The sequence below is a fragment of the Aspergillus lentulus genome, assembly GCF_001445615.1.
Source record: "Aspergillus lentulus DNA, contig: Alt01, strain: IFM 54703, whole genome shotgun sequence".
In the NCBI taxonomy this organism is placed as follows: domain Eukaryota; kingdom Fungi; phylum Ascomycota; class Eurotiomycetes; order Eurotiales; family Aspergillaceae; genus Aspergillus; species Aspergillus lentulus.
In genome coordinates, this window is record NW_028322123.1 from 1,398,057 (window position 1) to 1,423,303 (window position 25,247).

The following is a 25,247-nucleotide window of genomic DNA, read 5'->3' on the forward strand; positions in this document are numbered from 1 at the left end:
GTAGAGAGGATATCACAAGAATACCAGAGGTAGCACATTGGCGTATTAGGAAAATCCGATGCTACCTGGTAAAGTATCAATATACAGCAGGGCCATCCTGCCTCAATGGACTTGCGCTGGCACCATATACCAATCTTTGACGAAGGCCTCAGGAGCTGCCCATTTCCTTACTGCCTACAGATAATGCCTTGCTTCTGCTACAACTAGTAGAAGTACCTCTCTAGTCCCTCCCCATATTGTATCCACTACAGTCGCTAGACCCCTCGCTTCTGGGGTCGTTTCAAGCCAGTGTGTACGTATTGTCCGTAGACAGATCTTGGAGACTTATTATTTTTCCGAAAGAGTTCCTTAATGGATCCGACGATTGCCTGACAAGCACGTAGCGAGAAGCGGGGATGGGCAGACTCAATTGTTATTGCCTATGTATACATGGTAGAAGAAGTTCAGCATGGAAGTCTTTCTTGGGAGCAACAAGCATATGCTGAAGGATCAAGATGTTCCAACCACCTCACTACACTGAAATGGGATATTTGTAATTTGCTTCTCGACCAATGCGTTTCATGATCTGTGAGGAGAGCCTTTGCAGTAATATTAAAGGTCAAAAAACCTGCTGGGGTTGCCCCGACCACCCTTAAACTTATCGATCTCAACCGTGTTCCAGCTCCACTTTCATAACATTATCCTCCGGACTGATAATCAAACATACAGCTTTACTGCTACACTTTTTGATTGCTCAAGAGCAATTTTCATACTTAATATTCATTTGAATATGCCCCTTCTTCCGACTTCCGCGGTGGTAATTGGTTGATATTGTTGTGGATCCATCTAATGTTTTGTTTGTATTGCTTACCACTGGTTGTGCAATTCACTGCAGCTCTGTGATTGCGAAACGCGCCCGGCTCGCTCAGCGCAGACCATCATAGAAAATGGGCAACACACCATGGCTGGACAATCTCTCGGACGACTGGGTCTCGACGCCAGGCAGTGAAACCAGCCCCGTTCCTTCTCGATCTCTCAACCACTCCCGCCGTTCCAGTATTCAGAACACTCCAAGTCGCATTCCGATCCCCGCGCGTCGCTTGGCCGAACAACAGTCGCCCGCCGATGGAAAGAAGAAAGTGACTCGACCCTGCCATTTTTACAAGAGGGAGCCCCCGACGCCTAAAACTCCCAGAACGCCGAAGACTCCGTCGAAGTTGAGATCACCGGTACCGGACAAAACAAGGAAAAGCCCCAGGCCCAGTCTGCCTTCCGGGCGTAAACAACAGCCGGTCATGGAGGCTAGATCACCGTTGCGGTCTGTCTCTAATGTCTCCAACCAGTCGGGCCTGCAGGATACCGTTCAAGTGAGACCAAAGAAACCGAAGGCGAAGGACACGACACCGGAATGGCGGAAACGACTTGTTCATGGAGAACTGCCTTCTGGCGAGCAGCGAGATTTGTTTGCGCCGATAGGACTGGAAAGCGTTTTCAAGCCTCCAACACCAGGCTCAGATACGAAACAGAAGGATGCCTTTGCAAAGATGAAACCAGCCGATGATATGTGGGATTTTACAAATAACAGCTCCGCGCGCAAACACACCAGAGAGCCCAGCAAGCTTTCGATCGAGACGTCCGGAGCGAATAGCGAAGATTCTCTGGACCAGGATTCTGAGCAGTCAGAAGGAGCAGCGACAGTGCAGCGTGATAACCAAGAACCAATCGGAAGCCCTACACCGTCTTCAAATGGAACTCTGGAGATTAAGAAAGCGCCTGACAAGGACGGACACGATTTCAATAAAAGCAGTCATGGTGCATCCCGGAATGAAAACCAGACACGCACTGCGAGCGGATTGGAGGATCTTCGCAATGAAGGTATTACGCCGATCGTGTTCTCGCGTGTCAACACTGTGGAAGGACAGGCCACGTCGGAAGTCATAAAGTCAGCCCTGAAACAAGTGACGAACAAGCTTGAAAGTCTTTCGGTGGGTGCACGGGAGCGACCGGATTCCAGAGCCAGCGATAGCGTCTTGCTACATCAACAAAGTGAGCTCTTGGACTCTCTTCCAGAAGATGACCTACTGGATACCACAAGTCATTCTTTACCTCAGGACCTTTCCACTGGCACTCTGGACTACCGTGGACGCGGCGCCTTTGCGAACCTGCGCGGAGAGCAATATCTAAACGACGGTCTCTTTCCGCAGCGACGTTTTTCTCCATCCTCCTTTCTCTCTCAGCGTCTTTCTCCATATTTGCCCTCAAACTCAAGAATCCGCAGCTCCCCTCCCTTTTATAACAAGATCTCTCGTGCTACAGAACCCCCAACTTTGCCAAGACCTTCTTCTGCCTACGCTAGAGCACCCAGTGGTGATGGCAACCCGATTGCCATGCCGTCTTCTGGGAGCCCTCTCAAACTTTTTGGAAACCATGATACCTTTACCAACAACAGGCTTCTGCGCCGAATGAGCCAGTTTGAGGAAACGTTTGGCGATCTGTCGGAGGATGACGAGCCGGTTTCGCCTTCCGAAGAGGCCAGGCGTAAAGGAGAGAGCCGAAGTTTCTTGCATGTGAGGCAGGAAACGCCCGGCGATCGCTCCACGAGAAGACAAGAACGTCCACGCTCCCGCAACATGATGAAGCCTAGAATTAGCCGATTTGGTGATGGCGAACTCGACCATTTCGATTTCTCGGATACAAGCCCGTACGAACCCAAATTCTTGAATAATGATGTCGAAGAGTCCGACTTCCACCCCTCTTCTCGCCGAAAGCCTTCTGGTAGACGACAACATCTTCGACATAGTGCTTTTGGAAACCACAACCGCGACTCTGAGATACATAGGCCTAGCTCCAGCCGGGCATCAAGAATGAGGCCGCAGCCTAGCGTTGATCAGATGGACAATATAGACGACTGGGAAAACCAATGGACGAGGGACACCCCAGCCAAGGATCCGAACCCGAAAAGGCGCAGAACCATTCTCAGCCTTGATATCTCGGGAGGGGAAGTTTACGGGGCAGGGGAGGGCAACGATCAGCCGACTGATAATTTGTCCCTACTGCAGAGAAGCTTGATCCAACACGGCATGGATCATGCTAACGACGAGTCACCTCTTCAACAAGAATCCACACCGAGACCCAGGACTCCAACTCCAAGTCAAACAAGGTCCTCTTTGAGGAAGAGATCTTCATCTAACAGAGACGGTGATCTAAACACCCGCATAGGCGCAAGGTCTCCCCAGGAGGCGAAAATACCGATGGTGAGGGTGACAGGCGTCAATGAACAGATCCGAAAGGGGTCAATCACGACACAGGACTTTTTGAACGAAGCAACGAAAATCATGGACATAATTCGAGCAAAGGGCAAGCCCGCTGGCGGCCTCTCGAGCGTCGAGGAGTCTGATACCGAGGGTGATGATGCCGAGACTTATGAAGATGAGTCAACCCGAGAAGAGTTCTCGCGCCCTCCAAGTCGTGAAGGTGTAGATATGCGCAAATTACGAGAGCCTAAAGAGCCTAATCCTCGGATCTTGAGCCATCTCAAGAGATTCCAGGAACAGGATGACCCAGAATTTGGTGTCAACTCTTCCGTGATGTCTCTGCACCTGGAGAAAGGTGACAGTAAAGGAGGAAAGAACCCTGAGCACTTGGGACGGAAACATCCTGGGAACCTGACTGAGGAACAAAATACCGATGTAGACCCTCCCCTGACAATGGACACCCATGTTTCCTCCAAAAGCCTGAGCTCTCGCTCGATACCCACTGCCTCTTCTTTCAGCTCACATGCGAAGGGAGTGTTGTCTTCCGATCTTGTATCGCGTTTGATCCCCGAACAGGTGAACGGGTTTACTTATGACCGTTCCAAGCACCAATGGGTCAAAGAAAAGCACGAACAGTCCCAAGAGAAGCCGAAGGGTGACGATAGCGAGGATGACCCTTTCAAGGATATCCCTGACCTCAGCGTCGACGAACTACAGGAAATGATGAGGGTACACAGTTTATCCTCGCCCGACAAAACAAAAAGTCTTCCTCCGAGTCAAAGAGGCGAAAACTTCACAAGTTCCGCCGGTACCAGAATATCCGACTCGAAGTCTGGCTCTGGCTCGCAACCAGCTGTTGCAGAGGCGCCGGCTAGTGGTAGTACTCTTCGTTCCAAGTTGACTCGCTTTACTTCTAGCGCCCCGATTTCAGAAACGGGAGCCACTTCATGGCGTACGGACGAGCAGAAAGACACTGAAACTTCAAGTGAAGTTGAGCATGAGATCCAACTCCATGAAGGGCGCTTGTCAAAACCTCCACGACATGACCGAGACATTCATCATCAAGCCCGGGTTGTAACAATCAGCTTCTCTTCTCCACTAGTTTCCCATATTGTCTACAACGACGGAAGCCAAACAGGATCCGTACATCACGCGGCGAGGACGATCGAGCAAGGTGCTGGAACTACAACACAAGGGCCATACGGCCACCAGCGACCTAGCCGATCTTCCCAACTTATCGCAAACCGTGCCTGTCCAGGAGGACGGACTTTCCTACAACATTTGCTCTCCAAAACAGAACATAAGAGTGAATTCGTGGACAATGATCTAAGCATACTCCAAGGAGATTCCGGGGACATAGAGTCTACTCCTGAGAAGGATCATCCAGAGAACTCCATAATGTACCTTACACAAACTGGCTCGGATACAACATATAGCTTCCATCTCAGTCCTCTGCCTGACTTTACCACCGACGGGATTGACCAGCCATTACACCTTGAATTGAGTTACGTCGCTCAGCGCACACGCTCTACATCCTTGCGCCAAGTCCATGGGACGTTTGCTCTAGCGACTGAGGAGCTGGTCAAGCACTTGACCGAAGCGGAACCTTTCGAACCGTACTGGGATCATGTCCGGCGCTTGGTCCTTCGAGACAAAGGGCTGATAACGTTGCACAAATTGAACGAGTTTTGTCCCCGTATAGAAGACCTTGACGTCTCGGACAATGAGATAGGCCAGCTGGGCGGTGTGCCCACGAGTTTGAGAACTCTCAGAATACCACGGAATTGTCTTTCGAACTTGACTGCGTGGGGCCATTTGGTTAACCTACAGTATCTGGATGTATCCAACAACGAGCTGGACAGCCTGGACGGCTTCGGTAGTCTTATTCATCTAAGAGAGCTGAAAGCAGACGGAAACAATATCCGGAATATTGACGGTATACTTGATCTGAACGGCCTTTTGACCTTGAAGCTGAGTAACAACTCACTCGCGGCGATTGATTTTGGAACTGGGGAATTGTGAGTTGATCTGTTGTTGTGGCTTTACTCGATGTACCCTGCAATGCTAACTTCTTTCTACCTTTCCGAGCAGAACTCGCTTGCAAGAATTAGACCTGAGTCACAACCGGCTGGTATCCGTTCGGCACCTCGACTTCCTCCCATCCTTGTCAAAGCTTGACCTCAGCTCCAACCAGCTGAAGCAGATCGATGTGTCAGCGCCCCTGCGGATGCTACGATCACTGAAGCTTGCAAACAATCAGCTTCATACTCTCGATGTCAGCATATTCCCGTCTTTGGACCTTCTCTATATTGATCAGAATTTTCTGTCTACGGTATTCGGCCTGGAACGGTGCCGCGCCTTGGAGGTTCTATCCGTTCGTGAGCAAAAGTCGAGCGATCAGGAAAATACATACCTGGACATCGACCTAGGAAAAGTCAAAGACATCCGCAAGATATTTCTTTCTTCGAACAAATTATCAACGCGGGTTCTCTCACCCTCCGTCCCACTTTTGGGCTTACAACTTCTCGACGCTGCGTCATGCAATCTGCAGACTCTACCTGCAGATTTCTCCTCCAACTTTCCCAACCTGAAAGTTCTGAACCTCAACTTCAATTCGCTAAGCAGTATTACTGAACTGGTGGGCTTGAATTGCCTTTCCCGCCTGGCTATTGCTGGCAATTCTATTGTACGAATGAGAAAGCTCTGCCAAGCTCTGAGTCGAATGGGACGAACCAGACAGGGCCAGGGTTGCTCTCTTCATAAGGTCGACCTGAGAGGAAATCCCCTTACGTTGCGGTTCTATCCACCGGCTCTGACTGGGAACGGGAAAGATGCTGACAAAAGGAGGATAAGAGCAATTCCGGAAGACCGCAAGAAGAGAGAAAAGGGTGGCTTAGATCTTGCCTCTGCCCTAGCTGATGTAGGGCCGGATGAAGGTGATATACGTCCGGCGCTTTGGGAGACACCTGCTGAAACAGAGCTGGAAATCGACGATCCATACACTCTGCCAACTGCAGATGCGCAGGCAGACCAGAAATACCTATCCCATCTGGATGACGCGACACGTCTTCGCCGCAGAATATTTGAGCTCATGCTCTACGCTGGAACCGGCGGTTCGATCAAGTCTCTGGATGGATTGGAATTTCGACCTGTACTAACCGAAGGTTCCGATATGGATCACGCATGGTCGAAACTGGAGCAACTCGGCGTGCTGAAGAAAAAGGCCATCACTCAATAAGAGATTTCTTTCTTTTCCCAGTCGCTGTCAAAAGCTTGAGAACAATCATTTTGTCTTGGGGTCAGTTGGTTATATGCTATACCCCCGGAACGGAGTTTGGCAATTGCATTCACGGCGTGACTATTCTGAGCGTATTTTTACTTCGAGCTCTTTTCCATTCCTCCGTTTTTCATTGTTTCCATGTTGGAGTACTTAATTTCTTCTGACGATGGTTGGGCGTTACATGGCGGCAGACATTTGCATACTTGGAGTTCAGGTTCACGAGGAATCGTTGAGCGATACCATTTAGCATTAATGACAAACAAGCATATTTTCGTCTTTGAGCGATCTGTATTCATCAGTCGATTCTTGACCATCCTTAACCAGGTCCATTGCAATGTTGCACGTTCTCGCTCCTGCTGCTCCTAGACATGTGCTGTGCTACGTTGTCGTGGTTGTCTTTATGGATCCTCAGCTTGTGTTACAGACGATATTGATATGTGTTACTGGTCCTGATTGATGAAGGATGGTTACAGTTGGCATTCAGTCATTATCATTTCAAGCCAGTAGAAATCCAGTCGAGAAAGCCGAGTATCCATCTCGACTCCTCGAAGGAATTTTATTAAGCTCCTAAGAACAAATGCACAGTACGGGGCGCCTTGGTCGGTACCATTGCCAAGCTTTCCCCTCCATCAAGATGGCATTCTTTCGTCTAAAAAGCACGCCTAGAATTCCGTCTCGAGGCTCTTGAGCTGGGTAGCAAAGGTCTTTCGAACCCATTCCAGGTACGCTTTCCACTTGTGATGATCACCGGAGACCTCAGCGTTGGGGAAAGCCTTGCTTAGCTCTCGCGTCACCTTGAGGATACCCATGGAGGCCTCCTGTGCTTTCTCGAGTTCCTGCTTCACTGCATTATCCTTGGGCTTGAAGGACAATACGGCAGAGTAACGTTCCGAAAGCTGGTCGAGGTAGCGTTGAGTTTCTTCTGGTGCAATTGGGATAAGTTTCGAGGTCATGAGATTGCATATGGTGCGGATGTCTTGCTCGTCTTCGAGTCCGGCTAGGATACGGTCGAAAAATTCGGAAACATGCGCGACGGAGAACGCGGTGTCCAAGGAGGCATAAAGTGTTTCGTAGGCGCTCTGATGAATGTTAGTTCGGCGAAGCTGAAACGACGCGTCAATGTGCAGGACGGGCACATCACGTACCTTACGCAGCTCTAGGCCATCGTCAACCTTGTGCTTGAATGGACCCATCTGCACCTCGCGGATGAGTTCAGGTTTGACCTGGGTGTCGCCAAAGACCGCCGGAAGCAATTCGCTAAGGTGAGGCAGGATGATGTTCATCTTATTGTGGATGGCGGAATTGAGCGTTGTCAGAGCGAGGCGGTGGTTGCCAAGATCACGGTCACTGAGCATGTTGACCAGGAGCGGAACAATTAGAGGTCTCAACACATCGTTGTAAGAGCCCCGGGAATCAGTAAGAGTGTAACGGAATGCAGATATGACAACACCCCGAATGTTTGGATCGGAACTGGAGAGGTAGTCCTGGAGCAATGATGTCAGGACAGGGAAAGAGACGTGGACAAGGACTCCAAGCTTACCTGGAAATGAGGGATGTACGCCACTGGATCAATCAATGCCAGGCGACCAATGCATTCTGCTCCCACGGCACGATTGTCCTCTTCTTCCGACACCAGAAGGAGAGCCTGCCATAACTTGACAGCAATAGGAGCGACATCAGGGCGAACAATCTCGGGATGTTGGAGTAATTCCTTAACGGAGTGTAGAAGCAGATAGCTTCGAGGGTTTGATTTCGTAAGGCCATCCAAAATGATGGGCATGTAAGTCTTCACGTTACCTGCGGCCGCGTTTCCAAGGGCAGTAGCAGCAGCCAACCTGACCTTATCAGACTTTGAATCGAAGTGGGTGATAAAAAGATCCGGAGTCAAGGAGCACGTGGAGCCCATACGAAGACCGATCTCACCAATGATGGCGAGTGCAAGGCATTTCCGTTGAGCATCCTGCGCAGTTTGCAATTCGGTCAAGAAGTCCTCCATCTGAACGCCTAATTTGGGACCGCCATGGACAAGTAGAGTTCCAATCGCTCTTCCAACCACTGAGGTGTCGCCGTTGATACCCACGTCCCGGAGAAGCTTCTGCATCAATTCGGCTCCAGCGCCTTCCTCTCCGATAACCTTCACCAGGAGAAGTAATGCCTTGAGCACCGTGCCAACGAGTGGAGCGAGAACAATAGAGCATAGAGCAGAGACCAAGCCTTCATTGACAAGAAGCTGGGCATTACCCGGTATGAGCTTTGCCAATATAATGAGGGAGGGTGCAAGAAAATGAAAGTCATCAGCGCTGATTAAAGGCAGAAGGCAGTCCTCCAGCTCCTTCATTGTCTTTCCGTCGTAATGGATCCTTGTCCTTGGGTTCATGGCCAAGCTACGCAAAGTTTCCAGGCTCGCACCACGCAGAACGCGGTCCGACTTTCGTAGCTGGGCACCAAGTTCCACAGTCACCTCACTGACCCAGGCTGCGGTAACGTCTGTTTCCTTGGTGCAGAGAACAGCTACATCATCCACGGCACGGACAGAGGCAAGGCGTGTGGTTTCATTCCTCAAGCGATCTACCAGGACAGAAAGACCCTTTGATCGCCGATCTGACGACAAGAAATCAGAACCCTTCTCCCCAGACGTACGTGCCAGAAGGACACCAAAGACATGTATGGCTCGCTGCCGAACTTCAAGGTCGGCACTCGTATCTGTGATACGGGAGAGGATCTCATCGTACAGCTTCTCTAATTGCGACGCGAGATCACGAGAATTTGCAGAGACACGAGGAGGGGTCAGAGCTTTGATGATTTGCTCGACAGCTCCAAGAGCTTCGCTGCTGACCTTGTAGTTCCGGTCGTTGACAGCACCGATCACGCCCGGAATCAACGCAATCAGGAAGGGCAGAAGTGCATCTGATGTGTGAGTTTCGGCAATGGCAGCGATTAGGCTCAGTGTTTCGGTTTGTAGGGTTCCGGCACTGACAGCGGGGCCAGCGGTCGCAGTCGCGCTGCCTGTGGATGAAGACTTCAGGACATCGGCAATGGGATCTTCGATCTGCTGCAGATGATCTGCTAGACCGCCATAGCGCACGAGAGCCAAGCTCTTCAGTAGGACAATGATGGCTTGTTTCAAAGGCACCGAAGCCGACTTCCACATCTTCACCAAACTCTGGACGATAACCGGAACCGACCTGCTTAGCTCAGCCTGAGCACCGGTCTTGGGCGACGATGGAGCGATAACCGGCGTGCTGATTGCGGAAGAAGTGCCAATGCTGGGCTCAAAATCAATCATACTAGCATCGCTGTCTTGCCGTCTCCTCTTTCTCGAGTTTTTCGATCCTCCCACTGATTCAAGAAACCCATTTGAGGTTATAATCATAGCTCCTTCACTGGTCTTTCGGACGAGAGCAGTCATGGTTGAGACGACCTCCAGCTTCACACTCTCTTCTCTCTCCTTCTTGAACCGAGCAATGAGAGCGGGAGCGATTTGCTGATATAAAGAGGTGTCGTCCAAAGCCCGAGTACGCCCGTAAGTTGAGATGACAGTGTAAAGCAACTTTGCTGCGCAGCGGCGAACCTTCCAACTCATATCATCGATATCACTATAGCCTCCTTCATCTTCAAAGTCACCGAATTCGTCGTCTTCCAAGTCGGGTTCCTCTGTTGCGTCATCCTCGGAGCCATCATCCTGAGTGCCTCCCATTTCCTCATCGTCTTCGACATCGGCCACATTAGGATCGTACTTGAGGAATCGAAGGGAGGATTTGACAGCGTTGGCTAGGTAAGGTTGCATTTGCTGACTGCAGGAGCTTATGAGAGTTTCCAGCGTCACTAGAGCTGTTTCGCGGAGCTCATCCGCCTGGGGGTCGTGCTCCTCATCGTGGGAATAGTCGGACATCGAGTCGGAGGACATCTGTCTAGCTGGTTGTGCTTGTACCCTATAGGAAGTGATGATGTGCTGTATCCGAATCAATGAGGAGAACGAGAGCGAGATCGTTGTTACGATCTACGGCAATACAACTGGAGCTGGAGCTTCCCCAATGATGTTAGTAGCAGCCCCGCGCTAGTCCCAAAACACCTCGGAGACGAAGTAACGCCGAATGCCCGGGCTTGGCATCAAAATGCTAGTAGAATCCCCCAGATTGGTCACTGCTGTAGAAAATCGAATAAATCGAGAGACTGAGATGATTTTGATTGAGATTGTTGCTTTGAAGCCAGAAGAGCTTGTAGTCCGCCTTGCTTTCTCGCTTTCGCACGTTTCTTGCTACTGGCGTTGTCGGCCGTTTTACTGCTTCGGTCCGCCTCAACAGCTTGCGCAGTTGGAGAAACGGATTTTGCAGTGGTAGGTGTCGTGGACTGAGTAGTAGAAATAGGAGCCGCTGTCGTGTCAGGCTTAGACGTTATATTGGAACGTGCTGCTGGTTTAACGGTTCTTCGATGGCAACGAAGGCATTTGTAGACCGTAGCTCCAACAGCTGAAGTTTTCTTGGAAGCAGAAGAACTAGAGGATTTTGCTTTTTTCTTTCTAATTTCAATAGTTTTGGTCCTCTCAGGTTTTCTGATACTACCGCATGCACCGCATGCGAAGTCAAGTTGCCGTTGATTCAGAGGTTTGAACTCGTCATGAAGTATTCGATTATGGACCATTAACAAGTGAGATGCTGTCGAAGGGCTGAGCAAGTCCAGCACGCTGGCAGAGTCCTTGAGAAAATTCAAGCGAGGAGTATGATCACTGAGAGGCATATTGTCAAAGTAAAAAGGCTTCTTCCGATATGCGGACAGAGGTTCTTGTGAATATCAGCCCCTAGAGAAGGAAGTAATAGTTGGTTGTCTGTTCTGTTGTGCCACAGAAAAAAGTGACGGAGAACGGGAGTCTCACAACCCCAACTAAATCTTCTTGATCCATTAAACATTCATTCACTTCTGAGCAGATCACGCTGCCAGCCTCCTTCTACTCGCCTCCCTGAATCACTCACTTTTATTTCTCCATCTTCACTCTCTCCTTCAACTCTCTGACTTGCTTTTGCTTTATTTCCTTCTTGCTTCTTGCTTCTTCCATCTCCCTCTTCCTCTATCTCCTTTAACTTTCTTCATCTTCCTCCATCTTTGCACATCATTTGATTCATAGCATACAGCGTTTGTCTACCTCGAATTCTGTCTTTCTGACGCTATCCAAAATAATGGAAGTGTCTACAGCGAACCCTGCCCCGCTCAGGGTCGCTTTTGAGGGTTGCGTACGTTTCGCGCCTATTCTCCATATCTGAAGCCTACCTACTCATGCTAAAACAATGTTAGGGACATGGTCGACTTGATGACATCTACGACTCTGTCGCAAGGTCAGCTACTCGACGGGGCTGGGATGGCGTCGATCTGGTGGTGATCGGAGGTGACTTTCAAGTAAGAATGATTCCTTACTCAGTGTCAGTTCTGCCTCTTAACTTTCCAACCCAGGCCGTCCGCAACTCAAACGATCTCGCTTGTATGTCAGTGCCTCAGAAATATAAGGAGATCGGCGACTTCCATGAATACTACAGCGGCAAGAAGACCGCCCCTTATTTGACTGTGTTCATTGGGGGCAACCATGAAGCAAGCAACTACCTTTTCGAGCTTTACTACGGTGGTTGGGTGGCACCAAACATCTATTACTTGGGGGCAGCAAATGTCATCCGCTGTGGCCCTCTTCGCATTGCAGGCTTGTCTGGCATCTGGAAAGGCTACGACTACCGGAAGCCACATTTTGAGCGTCTTCCCTACAACAATGATGACGTGCAGAGCATTTATCATGTGAGAGAGTTAGATGTACGCAAGCTTCTGCAAATTCGTACTCAGGTCGATCTTGGCTTGTCCCATGACTGGCCCAACCGAGTTGAGCTTTGCGGTGATTACGAGACGCTTTTCGCAAAGAAGCACGGCTTCCGAGAGGATTCCAACAACGGCCGGCTTGGAAGCATTGCCGCCAGATTTGTTCTTGACCGTCTGCGCCCTGCCTTCTGGTTCTCAGCCCACCTGCACGTGAAATTTAATGCAGTGGTTCAGCATGGGAACAACTTACAGGCAGACTCTCTCGGTCCAACAAGACATATTGCGTCTTCTCAGAGAAACCCTTTCAACGAATCTACTCTCACAACCCCTTTTGGGATGGACGGTGCCGTTGTCACCTCGCTCGTACTCGGTGATGAAGACTTGCCGACCGAGCAGGCCCAGGTTCCACATGATGCTGCTGAGAACAACGGGCATGCCGCCACCACCCATGGAGAAGACGAGCGCCTCGAAGAGCCTCCAAGGGAACTACCTGCCACTCAAGACACGCAACAGAGCAACCCCGTCGCCTTGTCCCGTACCAGCTCACCGCTTAAACGCGTTCACGACGATAATCAAAGCCGGATTTCGGCGTGGAATAACTTCCATGCAGTGGCTGCGAGAGACGAAGCAGCGGAAAATGCTCGTCGCTTGGAAGAACCACAAGACAACTCAGCTTCACAACTCCCACATAGTCTTACTTGGCGCAAGATAAGCGTTGACGAGGACGATCCGGTGCGAAAGATCACGCAGGTTGAGAAACCCGCTGACGAGAACGAATCGGAAACCAAGAAGCAAAAGACAGGCCATGCCGTGAGCGCTACAAAGAATTCAGACGAGATCCCACTCGACCTCGATAGCGATTCGGATCAGGAAATATCTACGACGACTGAGACCCAGGGAGCAACCCAGACGCAGGACGCAGTTGTTGCCGAACACGCCGGCCCAGGTATTCCTGGCAATGGTCCCCCAGGGGCTTCAGGCGCCACCCAACCGGACAAACCTCAGGTTAGGAGTCTAGTCTCTCAAGACGTTCGTAATCTACTCCCTACCAGCTTCTCTCGACCTGAAGGTTTTGTGTCTCAGGACGTTCGCAACCACCTTCCCGCTAGCTTTTCTCGGGTGGACGGTGCGGTCTCCCAAGATGTTCGCAACCAGCTCCCTTCAAGCTTCTCACGCCCTCAAGCCACCCCAAAATCCGATCCGTCCGTCAGTGAACCTGTTCCAGAAACAATTACCAACAAGACCACACGATTCCTCGCATTGGACAAGTGTGAACCAAAGCGCCATTTCCTCGAATTGCTCGAGATTCCGACTGTTTCTGAGCAGCATGGTACCCAGCGCGCTCGTCCTTTCCGTCTTGAATATGACAAAGAGTGGCTGGCTATCACTCGCGTCTTCGCGGACGAGCTGCAGCTGGGCGATCCCGCCGTTCAAATGCAGCCGGACCGTGGCCAAGCATTCTACAAACCCCTTATCGAAGAAGCCGAGCAGTGGGTCGAAGAAAACGTCGTCAAGGCTGGCAAGATGATGGTTCCAGAGGACTTCACCCCCACTGCACCTTTCTTCGATCCTGCCGTCCCAATTACTACCGACGAGTTGCCCCTTGAATACACCAACCCTCAGACTGCTCAGTTCTGCGAACTCGTCGGAATCGAAAACAAGTTCCACCTGTCGGACGAAGAGCGCCAAGCGAGGGTTGAGGCTGGCCCTCGTCCCAATAAGCCTAAGCCCGAAGGCGGATGGAACCGTGGCCGCCGTCGTAACTACAACAATAACAATCGCGGCGGCGGCGGTAGTCAGTGGCGTGGAAGAGGAGCAGGGCGCGGTCAGGGACGAGGTGGTGGTAATCAGCGCTGGTAAATCGACGTCTGAGCGTTTCGCCGTAGACACGTTTTTCTTTTCTCTATTCTCAAGGCCAAATTTGTGTTGATCAAGGACTTTCCCGTCATGTATGAGGACTGGGATAGGATGGCTGTAATGGCCTGGAGCGTTCAGTGGGTATCTGATTGACGGCCTAGGTGTTTCAATGGGATGGCGTGGCTATCGTGGGATTTACTGGCTTTGTGGTTCATATTGAAATGATTTTACGAGAATGGTGTGCAAAATGGCTCCTGTATCTTAATGATAACCGAATTGATGAGTCTCCAAAGCAATTTACGTCTCGGATGGCCGTCTTATTTCGAAGTCGGAGAGCGAACAATCCAGGTCATTCTATATCGTGTTGCGCACAACGTGACTCTGAGACAATCAACTAGTTACAGGACGGAGAGATCACTCGATTTCTTCAATCCGCGGTCGTGCACCTTGTCTATCGGCCAACGGATCGATGCTTAGACCTGCTATCCTATCGCCCAACTCCAATCGCGGTTGAATCTCGTCTGCATCTCCGCCCTGCGCCCCAATACCCCATAGCAGCGACTTCTCCAACCACGCTTCCAAGCTCTCAATCAGGACACGGATGTGACCACGAACAATGGTGTCTGTTTCTTTGCTTTCCACAAAGGCCAAAACGCGGAGCATATAAGGGATATTGCCTATTGTAGCGGGACCACGGGTTTCTTCATCCTGATTCTCCCGGCGGTTTCGGGTACTTTGGTCGGAGAGCGAGAAGCCGAATCCCAGTCCTTGACTTCCTCGTGATTCCCTCGCTGTATCCACTGCTTTGAGGATATCGAGGAGAAGGACGACACTTGCGCGGCGGAGGATTGCTGATTCAGGACCAGGCTCTAAGGTGAGGGTGTCGAGCGCTAGATTGACTGCGGATGAGGCTATCGATGGGCCCAGACCTGTGATATTGGTTTGAACTGCAGATGCCAGGACAGAGAGCGCAGACGCCCGGACTCGGAGGTCATCTGGCTCTTCATCTGGGTGAGTACCTGCGGCCCAGGCGGACAGGATGTTTGCGTGATGGGCAGCCTGCTCTGGAGTCTCGGCATCGGAATCATCCTCCTCGACTGCCTCGGCTTTGGAGCTGGTTGGCGTTGTGGTGATAGTCCAGCCTGGAGGCATGGCGGGCTCCTTATTTCGGCGCTCTTCGCGCTCTCTCGCTCGTCTTTCTTTTTCGAGCTCTTCTTTCCGACGCTTGTGCGTCTGGGCTTTGCGTGCTCGCCGTCCTGCAACGGTAATCATACCCTCACCGAGAATCTTTGCTGTTTCGCCTGTCAAGGCCTCGCCGAGGTCCTGAACTGTTCGTAGTAAGGACTCTCCGATTTTGAGTCTCTGGTCGAGACCAACGGTTTCGGTTCTGTCGATGTAACGGTCCACCAGTGTTTTTACGACAGTGCGTGGGTGCCTCGATGCTAGCGTCCCGATTAAGTTGATCGCGTTTAGATATATGAATTCGTCGTCGGCGGACGGCCCAGATTGATCGGTAATAACGGACAAAAGCAGGGTTAATGTGGAGGGGATGTCTAGAACTGGTGAGGATTTTTTGATAAGATCAGAGAGGAGCGAGAAGCCCTCAGCTTGCACGGGTGGGAGATCAGAATTGAGATTAGCCAATGCTCGGCGATGTGTTTCGAAATCAGAGATCTGAGCAGGCGATTTTGCCGGGCCACCTTCTTCGGGCGAGGTGTTGTGGATCTCCAGTAGCATCGACGAGGTCGTCCCTGGCTTGGCAAGAGACGATGGTAGATGCGGTATAAGCTCATCGAGCACTAACTTCAGTTCTTGAAGAACGGGTAACATCCCCTCTGTCACAGAAAACTCAGGGGAGGCCAGCACGGTGGAAAGTAAACTGAACACGGCCGGCAGTGACTCGGCTGCGTCAGTGCCAGTCACAGTTACCTCTTGCCCGTGCGTTTCGTTCGAAACGATGTTTGCTAAGGACGAAAGTGACACCCCTTGGGAGTCTTGAGGTTTGGTCTTCTGAGATGCCTTGACCCTGTTCAATTCGCCTTCGATAACTTGCTTTATTAGCTCAAGCACTTTAAGCGGCCGCCGTGAAAGGGTATCCTTGAAGCTCTCCAGGAGGACTTCAGCAAGCTTTGCGCTTACTAATTTCTGAATGATATTGGTTGAGTCCTCGGTATCCGAAGGCAACTGCAGTCGGTCCAATGAGCGCTCTTGTGCTGGTTGGACAAGCCAACTCTGGCTCACATATAAAAATATATCGCCAGTCCGTTCTTCGCTACTCGGGTCAGCTCCCAGTAAAGCGACAAAGAGCTTGGCCCGGGATTGTAGTGTGTCAACCAGTCGCACAATATTCGATCTTTCCGATTCCGCGCTTTTACGCTTTTCTAACACCAAGAGGTTGTTGGAATCCAGACCATAAGTCCACGTCGCACCACCGTCCCAGAGCAAATTATCGACCAGCTTCTTCAAAGGTTGGATTCCGACCGATATGCCAAAATATGTCTGTAAGATCGCCACGACTTTTTCATGGAGCTGTGGCCTTTGTTGCTCCAGGGAAAAACAAGCCAATCCCCAGAGTGGTAGAAGAATGGGATACACGAGCCTCTTGACAAGCCCAGGATTCGGATGTTGGAGTGTCAGGCTCGTTAGTCTTTCGATTGCCAACAGCAAGGTTGGTTCACACATGACTGTCGGACTCTGAAAGTCCTTGGCTGAATTTCCAGACACCTTCATCCATAGCTGTGTGGAAGCATCATGCTCCCCAACAAGTATCTTATAGATCGGTTCCACGAAGATTGAGTGACCTATAGTTCCAGAGGCCCCATAAGCTCGCTTACCAAGTATACCGTTGCCAATCACATATGCCGCGGTCTTCTTGAAGTCGGGATCTTCGCCGTCCAGCAATGCTAAAAGCTGCGGAGCAATCCTTGTAAAGTAGGACTTCGGATCCATCCCTTCCGGTACTGAAGAAAGTAATCGCGATGTCTGCATGATGCCTTGTACGGTGAAATGCGGCCCATTTGACAGCTGCGTCTGGGACTCTTGTCCTAACGAAGGAGCAAACTGGGAGGCTAAAAAGACGATTGTCTGCAACACTCCGTCCTCACGCAGAGGAACCCGCGAAAGTTGACTAGATACTAGACTTTTGAACCAGGGAGCAGGATTGGACTGAAGAAAGCTTGACAGTGTCGATAATAAGACCGAGCTGGGTGTTCTGTTTCTCGTTAGTGGGCGAAGTATGAGCGGAGGCCTAGATAGACATACTCATCAGTCAATCTAGAAAGTATTTCGCCGTATCTTTCCTTTGTATTAAGATGCGGGATGCTTGGATTATAGGCCAAGTCTGCCGCAGCACTGATTAAATCGCTCAGAATACGACCACGAATAACGGGCTGTATGCTAGGTCTCTCATCGAAAAGAATATCCGATAGGATATCCATGATGCGCTCAAGAAGGACCTCATGCTGAGGCTTGTCATGCGCAATTTTGTCTTGTTGCTGAGCGATCACACCAGCAGGTAACACAGAAATGACCCTCTGCTGGAGGGGTATGCCTACTCCTGAAGAGAGAGATGGGTAGATACCCTCAAGAGATATCAAGTCGAGTATCGCATGCAACACTCTTCTCCTCTTTGCATCCTCCAGAGCAGTGTCTTCCGATACATGGTCGGGCTGAGGTGAACTGGGGGCTTGATCTACTGGCGTTACGAAGGCGACATGGATGCGAAAGAGTATGCCCAAAGCTCTTTCAACAACAATTGTCCTTTTGGAGCCATCATCTTCAGCCCCAGTAGGTAAATACTGGCTCAAAATCTCCAGAAGGGATTTCCCGCGATATTTCTGAATTTCCTCTTGCAGTTAGTCAGCATCAAAATTCAAAAATCGCCTCAACTGCTGAGTGGTTTGCGTGCCTCGCTGAAGGACTGGATTCAAGAACTCATAAGCAGCATCAAAAGCCTTTTTGATACTCGTTGGATCTCCCATTATCTATATTTCATGCCTTGCTCGGCTGGCGTCATGGACTCTGTTGTTCGCTGGCGGCTGATGCAATCCGGCAGATCGATGCCTTAATAATACGGCGTATCAACACGTGAGATAAGCTGCACGCTAACCCAGTCTAGTTTAGCGCCACTGGCTTTGCTTTATTATTCCCTCCTTAGAGAGGTACAGTGAGAAACCTCAAATCCCCTCGGCCTCAATACAGTCAATTGAGTATTCTGTGGACTTTCTCGCATTGGACTAAAAGGAGCAGGGGAAGTTGGCAAAGGCATGGGCGATTGCCCTCGTGCAGAGGAGATCCGGGAAAGACAGGAGTGATAAAGGCCAGACACAAGTGTGATTTCGGGCAGTGTAGCTTACAGGAGAGCCTAATCTACATCCACCCACTCATATACGAAGCTGTCTTCAGCAACACATACGGGGCGGTAATGGGTTCCCCGGACGTTGCTATCGGCTGGAGACTTCCAGCGATCGGTATCGGCATAGTTCGCCGACCCCATATAATGATGAAGCTTCGATGACTTTGTTCGTGAATAAAAGCCCTGCCATTCCTCGCTCGAGGCATTTCCATATCAACGACTTTCGTGATTTCGATTATCAACCGAAGTCGACACTATGAGTCAGGCCAGCATATTGGACCGCCTTTCGGCGCTCGACACCAATACAGTGTCCGACGCCTTGGATTTTCTGGGCCTTCAAGGAGCCACGTCCTCCAGATTCAGTCACTATCGCGGAAAGGCAGATGAGAAAGGGCACCCTAGCTGACCTCCCAGACCCGACTAGTACCACCACCGCGTCTGCCACTGCGTCTACCACTGTGTCTGCGGCTATAGTAGATTTGATATATTCTGTAACTCCGAGTAGGTTTTGTACCGCACCTCAAAGCTTATGAAGGATAGCCAGACTGTACATATGGCAAGCATACCTAATTCCACAGATCCACTACAGACAGCTGTTTACAGACCGTGAGTGTCTGGCTAAGAGGAAATCTATAACATCTGCGAAGCACGGGCCCTCCCCTCGAAAGCCTCAAAGTCCTCTGTTGGCCATAATGTGCAATCATTCAGGTTCGAGTTACTTGCAGGATTAAAGTACGATTTATACAGGCCAAATATTGAACCACCTCTATTGCGGACAGACAGCATGTCACCCTTTTACCAGATCCACGTCTCATTTATGCACGTGCCGGCCGGCTCAAAATCCCCCTATCACTCCACTATATCTCATTCCACCCGTCCACTGTCTTTCTGGAACTGTTTCTAACCTGTTCAGACCGCTTATGCATCAGGGTAGCAGTGAACGAATCTGTTGGTCAGGAAGCTTCCAGTGCTTGCGCAGTTGGGTCCCTTCTGGTATTCATAGACACAGCGTCCGACCTTGACGTCTCCATTGTTCTTGTCAATGATGTCAGCGTACCAGACTCCGTCTGCTGCTTCATCATCAGAGGGGCAGTCACCGCCATTGCGGTCTATTCTGCAAATCAGTCTCCCTTCTTATCAAAGACACTCCACTTAATCCTCCATGGATGGAACTTACCGAGTTCGTAACCGTCTGGGAGTCCAGGGATGGGCATATGGCAGAAGTTAGGCCCGCTGAAGTTCTGTCCCGGGCAGCCGCCGGAGCCATCAGCGGGATTGGTGCGGAGGCCATCACAATTGGATTGATCGCCGACCATGACCTGGTAGTAGCAGACGCCCATCTGACCGGGGACTCGCCAGGTGCCGCCGAGGCCTTCACCCGAATAGGAGCCAAAGTAGATGTCTTCGAAGCCGGTGACAAGGGTAGGGGCCATCATGAGGGAGAGGCCGACGATGGATTTCAAGGTGAACATTTTGTTGTAGTTGTTGTGGAAGTTGGTTGAGGTCACTGAGATGAGATGGTGTTGCTTGTCTGGGAGAGACTGAATGCCAGGTGCATGGTGGCCCTTTTATGGTTGATTCCTGGTTCATGCTATATACCGCATCAGGCATGTCGTGGAAGCTCCTGCGGCAGTCCAAAGCAACAAGGCACCTTTTCCTGGCAGACAAGTCCCTATTCCCAAGACAATGTATCACCTGGGCCGTCATCATGGTAGTCTCTCATCCAACAGATCTGCCACTATTCCAGCATCCCATTCGTGAAGCTATCACAATCCCAGTCGCCAAGAGACATCAATTGTGGAGCCTCGCCAACCCCGACTTGTCGACTGCGCAGTGGAGCAGGATACCCCGTAGGTAGTCATTGTACGTAGACACAAGCATTTTCCTATAGAGGGAACGAAGACGAAGATCCCTTATAATCGTAGCAAGACCTTGATCTGACCCGCCGCCCTCCACATCCGTCGGGTGGATCGGAGATGTCTTGCAGCGGGTGGCGGTCGTTGGAGACTTCGGGTGCCACTAATGAGTTGATAGGCAGGTAAGACGAGAGTGGAAATGTTTCCAGACCAGCAGACGGGCAGATAACATGAGAGCAGTTGATAGTACATAATAGATGTTTTGAATGTAGTCATTCGAGGTCCAGATTGACCTATGTGGATCACACAATTGGGCGTTATTGGAGGAAATGTTGCCAGAAGGAAAAACCCACCAATCTGGCGACTGTTGTCGAGTCAGCTCCCTTCTCGAAATGGCTCAATGACACAGAATGAAGCGTTTGATTTTATAGTTCACGTTCGGCCGACGAGCTCTGATGTTGGATGAATCAAGAGCAACCCAAATGCTCCCTGTCATCTGTATGTTTAGGATCGCAGCCACCGCGTCATCGCCCGTGCATTTACCCGTTTACCCCTGCATGCTTCTTTTGGTGAACTCGCTTCGGCTCGAAAGCTACCTCTTTTTAATTAATCAATCGGCGATCTCTTGACCAGCTCACTCGGCCCGTGATACGAAATTATGCCTCCAGCACTCCGTATGGAGTAGTACGGGCGGATCGATTTATACGAGCCATTAATGATCATCATAAACGAATCCATCAACAATAGAAATGCAAGGTCAACTATTCCAATAAAGGTAAATGAACCACTGTTCAAATCCCACCCGATCAGACCACTATGTTCTGATGCGCCACCTTACAGCCAGCGGTGTCTCTAGCACCATTGCGAAGGAGAAAGCGAATCATCTCTAGTTGCCCTCTCCGCGCAGCCAGGTCGAGAGGAGTACTGCCATACACTCGTTCTCGCATTGATATCAGCACCCGCTTCTAGCAGGGCCTTGACCCTACTAAGCGTAATCGAGAGAACAGCACAATGAATGGGATAGACAAGTTCTAGCTGCTCGTGAAAGAGCAATTCATCCCGAGACTCCCCACTGACTGACGGCCACCGCGCATCAGCAGCCAAATTGACATCCGCGCCATACTCGATCAAGGCGCAGACCAACGTAGCATCATCTTTCCACTTCCCTGTCTCATTTCGCTCCGAACGCGCAGCGTAATGTAAAGCCGTGTGGCCGCCAGATCTTTGATCTGATCGTCGGGTCAGCCCCGTTCTTGAGCAGGTAGCGGGCCATGTCATTCTGACCGGCCAGCGCAGCGTAGTGCAATGGCGTCCAGCCGTGCGCCCCAGACATATTGATAGTAAAGTAGCGATCGGTCAGAATCCACTGCACGGTATCTACACGACCAGCTTCTGCGGCGCGGTGGATAACCCGTCCCGTCTTGCTCCGGGCATGGAGATCCGCGCCAGCTTGTACCAGCGCCTGCACCACGGGTAGTGGGCTATGGTAGGCTGCCTCGTACAGCACAGTTTCCCCATAGAGATTGCGGAGATGGATATCCGCTACGCAGCAGGAAGCGCCCTGACGGCGGGACGATTATCTGACCGCACTGCGTACCATAGCGGGGGACGGTCTAAGCTGGGCCCATCAGGGGAGACGCCATCATCCACAAGCCGGGTAACTTCTGTAATATCGTTGCGCTGGATCGCTTCGACTAGCGCGCGTTCTTCTTTCAGTTCTCTCTATGGGTGTGACATTGTAGGTGATTTGGAGCAGCTTGTGGCATGATTTATGGTCTAGTCTGGGGAAGCGGGGAAAGTGGGGCAATACAGAACTACAGATAGACTTTATTAGATTACGTTGTATGGGGAGATACTACCTATCAACATACTACACTGTTTATTAAAGGTATTCAAAAATGAAAGAGAGAAAGCTCTTCCAGTGAGATTAAAGCAAATTTGCAGAAGCAGAGACGAGTCCTCTACTTGGATTCGGCTGCGACAACATGATTCATCTCGATTGTCCTGATTGACTATCTACTATCGGTGCACAGAGGACAAAAGAGAGGTAATATAAACAAGTCCGGGTATTAAGTAGAGTAATAACAGGACGTTTATCCCGTCTTGATCAAACGAGGGCCCATTCGGCAACAAACGAAAAGGCCATACGAACCCGTCCAACATGCGCCTTATATTCGTCCACAGAGATCCCCCTGCAGTCTTTCCGATCTCCAAACTCAGTCAGGGCCGCTAGTTGGAGCTTCTGCCCAGGAGCACCCAGTGTCCTGGGATCCTCGATATCGATGTACCAGCACTCAGGCCCACTGCCCCGAATATAGGCAAAAGGAATAAGTTCGTCTTTCCGTCCATCAAGACCGTGGGTCCACAGAAGAAACAAGCTAGGCTTGATCTTTCCGTGACGCTCCAGCGTGAAATGCTCACAGATGAGCCCGAACTGAAAGCGAAGCGGTCCCGGCTGGTAAACCGAGATCTGCTTGGCAGCCGGTAAGAAGCTGCGTTCGTTAATGAAATGGCTTTGTACGTCGAAAGTCCTTGGCCGCTCAATGCCAAACGGAACCTCCGGGTCCATGGTGATATACTGCTCCCAGCTCATCCCTGGCCGACCGTCGTCTCGAAAGTGGTGTTCAGGGTTCTCTGGATAGTGCTTTACGCTGAATTCTTCATTCGTCATGGTGAACATGGCCGGGTTGAAGAGTTTCTTGTATGGTTGTCCTGGTCCTTGGACTACTCCAGCGCCCCAGCACACATCGATCAACTTCCATTGCCCATTGTCGATCCGGACTGCATTCCATGCATGACCTGCGCTGTAAGGAGGAATACTCTGCCCGGGCCCCAGAGCGTGATAGCCATAGCCCTTGCCGTGGCCACCAATCACAATCGCCTCCAATCCAGCATGGGCTGCGAGGGCGGCAAAGAGCCCGGCGTAGCCCTCACACACAGCGACACCAGAAGCGAGAGTACTGGCCGGTGTCGATGGCTTCACACAATTGTTGAAAAATGCATCGGCATCATAGCAGATATTATGATGGCACCAGGTGAACAAAGCTCTCGCCTTATCTGTGGGTGAAGGGAATGGTGCTGTAAGCTCTCGGGCCAGCCAGGCAAGATCATGTGTTGGAAGAGTCTCCCGCGGAAACCTGGCGGCGTGCGAGTCGGGGCCGGAAAAGTCTCGGCATTTCAAGCACATCGCCGTGGGCTCTGTAGTCGTAGTATTTGGCTGAACACGCGGTTTGGTTGCTAATAATTTGGAAAGGTCCGGTTTCTCTGGCTTTGACGCGATAGGGATCGGAGGCGGTGCCCCATTAAGCGTGGAGTGCGCAATCTTGTTCAATCCTCCAAAACCTGACTGATGCAATTTGCCCAGAGCAGAGCCCGAAGGGGGAGGCGGAGGCAGCTTTCTCGCCGGCTTGCCTTCGCCTTCTGCGCTTGCCGACTGTCCCTGACTGTCTCGCGACGGGACTCGCGGGGGCGGCCGAGGCGCTGCATCCCCATTCTTCAGGTTGACGTTGCTTGACGCTCGACGAATAGGCAATGCAGGTCGAGCAGAGGGAACAGACGGCGGTTCTCTTATCGATGGCAATGGAGGCGGTAGACTATCTCTGCTCTGTGTCGTGGTCGGCTTCGGCCGTGGAGGCGCCTTGGGACTTTTCGCTTCTTCTCTTCTTGGAGGGAGGACAGGCAACTCTGCCTCATCATATCGAGGTGCGCGCACCGTACGAACGTTCCCTGCTTCACTTGATGAAGATGATCGCCCTGGTACAGGTCTCCCCACACTTGTCGATACGGTTGACCGGGACGTATCAGATGCAGCTGATTCAATAGAATTCACCGAAGGTCTGCGAGGTGGCAGCGAAGGCGCAAGTTGCTGATTGGAAGCTTTCCGTGTTGGCAGCGGCGGCGGCGCATTGGATTTCTGGGTGATCGACGGCCTTGTCGATGGCGATCGTGGGGCCTGTGTAGGGGGTGCTGCTGGCTCATTGCCAATCACCGAGCGCTCAATGACAGAACCGTGACCGCTGGCCGGAGGGTTGTTGATTGTTTGGGCTCGTAAGAACGGAGTCGGCTGTGATCCTGCTAGTTTGAGCGCCTTGATCCTCTCCTGAATCGTCAGGACTGGAGGTTCTTCCGCCATGTCCTCAGCTTCACGAGATGCAATTAACGCATATATCCAAGAGCGAGAATAAGAAAACAAATGCTAGTAAGCTAACGCGCCCTCAATAACGCATCCAACGACGACATCCAAAAGGCTCCTAGCGAACGGGAGAAAAAAGAATGAATAATGGGTTGAAGAAACGGAAGTAAGGCCACTAATTTATAGGCCGCCCATACTTGCGGCCCCCGCGCTCTTGAAACAAGGCTGTGAGCCTGTGACTGTTTTCTAAGGCTCGCAAGGCTGACTACCTAGAGTCTGAGGTACAGGCAGATGTTTCCCCGAGGCGACTAGGTGTTATTTCTTCGACTGCATCTGAACGAAGAACCAGCACAACCGGTTCCTGGCGCTAATGGGCGAATCACATGTGTTTCCCCCCACCTCAAGATCCTGACCCCACAAGGCTTGGGAACCTAGTGCCTGAGGTGTCAATAGCAACCAAAGGACGAATTTGATGCTACCGAGGGTTGACAGGATTCATGTAATTAACCTATTTAAACACAGAAGAACCATCGACTAAAAAGTTACCGAGATGAAAGAGAAAAGCCGGCTCCGATGATTGTAACCCCAGAACAGGCTTGTGTTTCAGCAACAGTCAAGGAAGACACAAGCGCCATATTCGAGCACAAGAAGAGAAAAGAAGTTTAGACACGAGATGAAGGCAAGGATTGAAACCGTGAGCACAATACGCAACCCAATGCTGTGGACAAGAGAAAGAAAA

At 51.0% G+C, this 25,247-nt stretch overlaps 5 protein-coding genes across 5 annotated transcripts; 2 read left to right on the forward strand and 3 right to left on the reverse strand.

Annotated features, from left to right (window-relative positions):
• Positions 1 to 926: 926 nt before the first annotated feature.
• On the forward strand, positions 927 to 6,471 carry ALT_0433 (leucine-rich repeat domain-containing protein; the record flags this gene model as incomplete). The annotated part of the gene is made up of 2 exons (XM_033555022.2): positions 927 to 5,251; positions 5,325 to 6,471. The coding sequence occupies 2 exons, from the start codon at positions 927 to 929 to the stop codon at positions 6,469 to 6,471; spliced, it is 5,472 nt and encodes a 1,823-aa protein (XP_033410913.2).
• A 704-nt stretch (positions 6,472 to 7,175) lies between these two features.
• On the reverse strand, positions 7,176 to 10,405 carry canA (putative cullin binding protein CanA; the record flags this gene model as incomplete). The annotated part of the gene is made up of 3 exons (XM_033555021.2): positions 7,176 to 7,592; positions 7,659 to 7,997; positions 8,054 to 10,405. The coding sequence occupies 3 exons, from the start codon at positions 10,403 to 10,405 to the stop codon at positions 7,176 to 7,178; spliced, it is 3,108 nt and encodes a 1,035-aa protein (XP_033410912.2).
• Positions 10,406 to 11,687: 1,282 nt separating this feature from the next.
• Positions 11,688 to 14,169, forward strand: ALT_0435 (RNA lariat debranching enzyme; the record flags this gene model as incomplete). Its single annotated transcript, XM_033555020.2, has 3 exons — positions 11,688 to 11,741; positions 11,803 to 11,904; positions 11,959 to 14,169. 3 exons carry the CDS (start codon positions 11,688 to 11,690, stop codon positions 14,167 to 14,169), a joined length of 2,367 nt encoding a protein of 788 aa, XP_033410911.2.
• Positions 14,170 to 14,580: 411 nt separating this feature from the next.
• On the reverse strand, positions 14,581 to 19,992 carry ALT_0436 (RTP1/Tango6 family protein; the record flags this gene model as incomplete). The annotated part of the gene is made up of 4 exons (XM_033555018.2): positions 14,581 to 17,377; positions 17,428 to 18,011; positions 19,538 to 19,629; positions 19,698 to 19,992. The coding sequence occupies 4 exons, from the start codon at positions 19,990 to 19,992 to the stop codon at positions 14,581 to 14,583; spliced, it is 3,768 nt and encodes a 1,255-aa protein (XP_033410909.2).
• Positions 19,993 to 21,228: 1,236 nt separating this feature from the next.
• ALT_0437 (uncharacterized protein) lies at positions 21,229 to 24,508 on the reverse strand (the record flags this gene model as incomplete). The annotated part of the gene is made up of 3 exons (XM_089598978.1): positions 21,229 to 21,605; positions 21,661 to 21,937; positions 22,529 to 24,508. 3 exons carry the CDS (start codon positions 24,506 to 24,508, stop codon positions 21,229 to 21,231), a joined length of 2,634 nt encoding a protein of 877 aa, XP_089456642.1.
• Positions 24,509 to 25,247: the final 739 nt, after the last annotated feature.